This window comes from Arvicola amphibius, chromosome 1 (assembly GCF_903992535.2).
Source record: "Arvicola amphibius chromosome 1, mArvAmp1.2, whole genome shotgun sequence".
Lineage (NCBI taxonomy): Eukaryota > Metazoa > Chordata > Mammalia > Rodentia > Cricetidae > Arvicola > Arvicola amphibius.
In genome coordinates, this window is record NC_052047.1 from 148,146,300 (window position 1) to 148,150,243 (window position 3,944).

General features: G+C 53.6%; 1 protein-coding gene across 1 annotated transcript; it reads left to right on the forward strand.

Moving 5' to 3' along the window:
• Positions 1-2,098: 2,098 nt before the first annotated feature.
• Positions 2,099-3,678, forward strand: LOC119825054 (ladinin-1-like). Its single transcript, XM_038345705.1, is given in 1 exon segment — positions 2,099-3,678. A coding segment is annotated over 1 exon segment (1,578 nt). The 3' UTR covers positions 3,677-3,678.
• Positions 3,679-3,944: the final 266 nt, after the last annotated feature.

A 3,944-nucleotide genomic window follows, 5' to 3' on the forward strand; every position in this document is an offset into this window, starting at 1 on the left:
TATGTGTGATAAAGCCAGTGAGCCAGGCTCAGATCAAGAAAGGCTCGTGAGCTGAACAGTATCTACGGTAATGAGAGTATCTGAAGGATTTGGGTAGAAGAGACAAGATCAAGAAAGCCATCCTAAAAAGTCTGTCTGGCCAAGCATGAAAGAATGAAAGAAAGATTGTCACCCAGCATGGTGGCACACACCTTTAATCCCAGCATTCAGGAGACAGAGGTAGGCAGATCTCTGAGTCTGAGGTTAGCCTGATCTAGATAGCAAACTGCAGGATATCCAGGGCTACATAAAGAGACCCTGTCTCAAGAGAGAGAGTGTGTGGTGGAGGGGAGAGAGAAAGAGAAAATGTGATTATGTGTGTCTTGGAGCAGGGGGAGTGGTACCGCAGGGAAAAAGACCAAGTAGCAGGCTCCTGAATATTCAAGGCATGGAGTACCACAACTTGGATTAGCAAGGACAACGGAAGTGACAAGAGTGCTGTGAAGGAAGTTGGCAAAGACTAGTATTTGAGAATCTAAGAACAGGAGGAGGCCCCAGACACGGCTCAGGGTCTGAGTTTGGGGTGAAAGAACACCGAAGCCGTGAGCGGAAAAGCAGCGATGGGAGGGGAGACGGGCTGCACTTCGTGTGTGGTCACCTGAGATGATGACAGATATCCTGATGAGAAGTCTGGTAGGCAATGCAAACAGTTCAAGTCCAGAAGAGAGGACAGGGAAGGGGGTGACATCCAGAGAGAGGAGACTCATGTACACAGAAGGGACACTGAATCCAAGAATGTGGGCAAATCTGTTGTGAGTGGAGACAGCACTTAGGAAAATTCTCTTTAGAGGGAGGTGAAAGAAAACCCAGCCACCCAGAAGGAAAGTCTCCAAATGACAGGAAGACCAGTGCATGCAACATCACCAAGGCTGACACGGCAGTCAGCTGTAGAGCTCTCTGGGCGGGGGCCGTCAGGAAGAACATTCAAAGAAGAATCCCAGACTCGAGCTCCACATTACCCCCTCCTCTCTTCTTGCTCTGCACTTCGATGTCATGGCCATGATGAAGGCCTCACCGCTAACTTGTTCTCACTGATCCAGGTGAGGCAGCATTCATCCACCCTCAGACCATGCTGCCAGCCAGGGCCCGCCTGATGGGAGGGCCCACAGAGGCTGCCCGAACACCACAAAGATGAGCCAACAGTGAGGCTCAAGGGGTTTGTAGACCATGGGCTAGGTTGGTCCAACCTTCTTGGGTCCAAGTTTGGCTCTTTGTAATCTGAAGGGAAAGGCCTCCGGTTCTAACTTTGAGGCTACCTTGGACACCACACTATGAGGTGCTGATGCTCCTCCTCCTGCTGGCTCCAGACCTTCCTCCTCCCTGTGGTGGCCTCTTTGTGTTTGTTAAGGGCGTCACATTAGGACAACAACCCCTGCATTGTCCTCACTGCCACAGGGGATTTGATCTTTGCCCACCCACCCAGGGTCAGTTCTATGGCTGACAACCTTCCCACTGCATGCTCACATCTGGTTTTGGTCTACTTGTCCCATCAGCCTGAGAAATAATTTACAGTGGGAGGGCTGCTTGAAAGCTTTAGTGAAGCCCAGGCTCCACCTAAATCACTACTCTGTCCAGTTCAGAAGCAGGCGCTTTCCTGTTTCCAAGCCTTGGCCTCCAGTGGCCAGCTGATCCAGCACAGCCTATTCAAGTCCACTGAGGGACAGAGTGGAGGCAACTGTCATATCAGGAGGACCTGTCAGTGTCTCGTTCTTTCTCCAAGTGCTCCTAGGTCACCAGGCAGGGTCCTAACTGCCACAGCCCCACACTGCTGAAGTGCAAATTCATCCAACCTCAAGAATGTTTGTTTGACATCTTTCATTGAAATCATAAATGCTGGCTGGAGAGATGGCTCAGAGGTTAAGAGCACTGACTGCTCTTCCAGAGGATTCCGAGTTCAGTTCCCAGCAACCACGTGGTGGCTCATAACCATCTATGATGAGATATAGCGCCCTCTTCTGACATGCAGGCAGATACTGTATACATAATAAATAAACAAATAAATAAACAAACAAACTTTTAAAAAATTGTAAATGCGGCGGCGGCCGCGGGGCTCTGCAGCATGTCGGTCAGCAGAAAGGATTGGTCCGCGCTGTCCAGCCTGGCCAGGCAGCGGACTTTGGAGGATGAAGAGGAACAGGAGCGAGAACGCAGGCAGAGGCACTGCAACCTGAGTTCAACCACAGACGATGAATCTCCAAAAGTCACCCAGAATGGAGCTCAGAGATCTGTGGAGAGGCTGCCCAGTGTGGAGGAAGCAGAGGTCCCCAAGCCATCACCCCCAGCCTCCAAAGATGAAGAGGAAGACATCCAGGCCATCCTTAGGACTCGGAAGGAACGGCGACAGAGGCGGCAGGTGGTAGAGGCTGTCCAGGCTCCGGTGCAGGAGAGGCTAGAGGGGTAAAAGGACAGCCCAGACCCCGAGCAGACCTCAACTCAGCCCCTTGTGCCTAAGAAGAAAGCGGAGCCCCTGCCTCGCCGGAGACTGAGCCGGGAGCAGCGAGGCCCTTGGGCCCAGGAAGAAGAGCACCTAAAGGGAAGAGAGCTTGGGGGAGGGGGAAAGGGGCTTCAAGAGGAGGCAGAGGTCCAGCAGAAGACCTTGGTCTCTGAGAAAGCGCCTGGCCCAGAGAAGACTCCAGTGCCTGCCAAGAGACTGGCTTCCGAGAAAGCCTGCCCCTCAGAGAAGGGGGCAGCCACAGAGAAAGCATCCCCGACTGAGAAGAAACACAGCCCAGAGAAGTTGGTTCCAGAAAGAACGAGTGTGTCAGACAAGTCACTGGTCCCTGAGAAGACACTCACGTCTCTGAAGACAGGAGCACCAGAGAAAAGGTCTGCTCCAGTTCTAGAAAAATCCGTGGTCTCTGAGAAGATGCAGGAGAGGCGGCTGGTGTCAAAGAAAGCATCCATCTTCGAGAAGTCAATAGTCTCAGAAACAAAGCTGACTCCAAAGAAGGCAACGGCCTCAGAGCAGCCCCCAGCCCCTGGGGGAAGCCAGGCTACCACAAGGGAGTCCAGAGGGAAGGCTGTCCCTGGGAAGAGCCCACCTTCCTCTGCAGAGCAGGGTACAACAGACCCTCCAACTAAGGCTTCTCGCTTCTCACCCATCACACTCCAGGTGAAAATTCCCAGCAAGGATGAAGAGGCAGACATATCCTCACCTACTCTGCTCACCTACAGCAGCTCCCTCAAACGCTCCAGCCCCAGGACCATCTCTTTTCAGATGAGCCCCAGGAAAGACAACTCAGAAACAACCTTAACCCGCAGTGCCAGTGTGAGGCTGCCAGCTAGCACGGTGAAGCTGGGAGAGAAACTGGAGAGATACCATACAGCCATACAGAGATCCGAATCTGTCAGGTCTCCAGGCTCCTCCCGCACTGAGGTTCTTGTGACTCCTGTCAGTGTAGCCAGCAAGCGCCACCTCATTGAGAAGGAGCTGGCCGGCCAGAGCCGCACAGAACCAACCATCAGAAAGGAGAATCTGCGACTGTCAGGGGTTGTGACATCAAGACTTAACCTATGGATCAGCAAGACCCAGGATTCTGGAGACCAGGGCGCGCAGGAGGTACAGAAAGAGGCATCCGTCACCAGGAGGGCTCAGTGGGGAAACAAATCGGCCATGTCCCTGGATGCCGAGGTGTGAAAGCCCTGCCAAGACAGACCTGCAGACATGCACCCCAAGGGCTCTTTTTCATGCCAGCTCCTGGCCTGCAGCACTCCTGACCCTTGTTGTTCCCATTCCCTTTCTGTCTCTCAGCCAGTGTGGTCAGGGCCCCTTGGGGCCAGGAACATGAATGTCACACCTCCGGCCCCTCCCCAGCCCTGCCTGGCGGGGGCAGATGTGCTCTGATGCTTTCTCCAGATGCAGGCACTCTCTACCCTGAGCCCAGAACACAGCCCTGGCACACCAG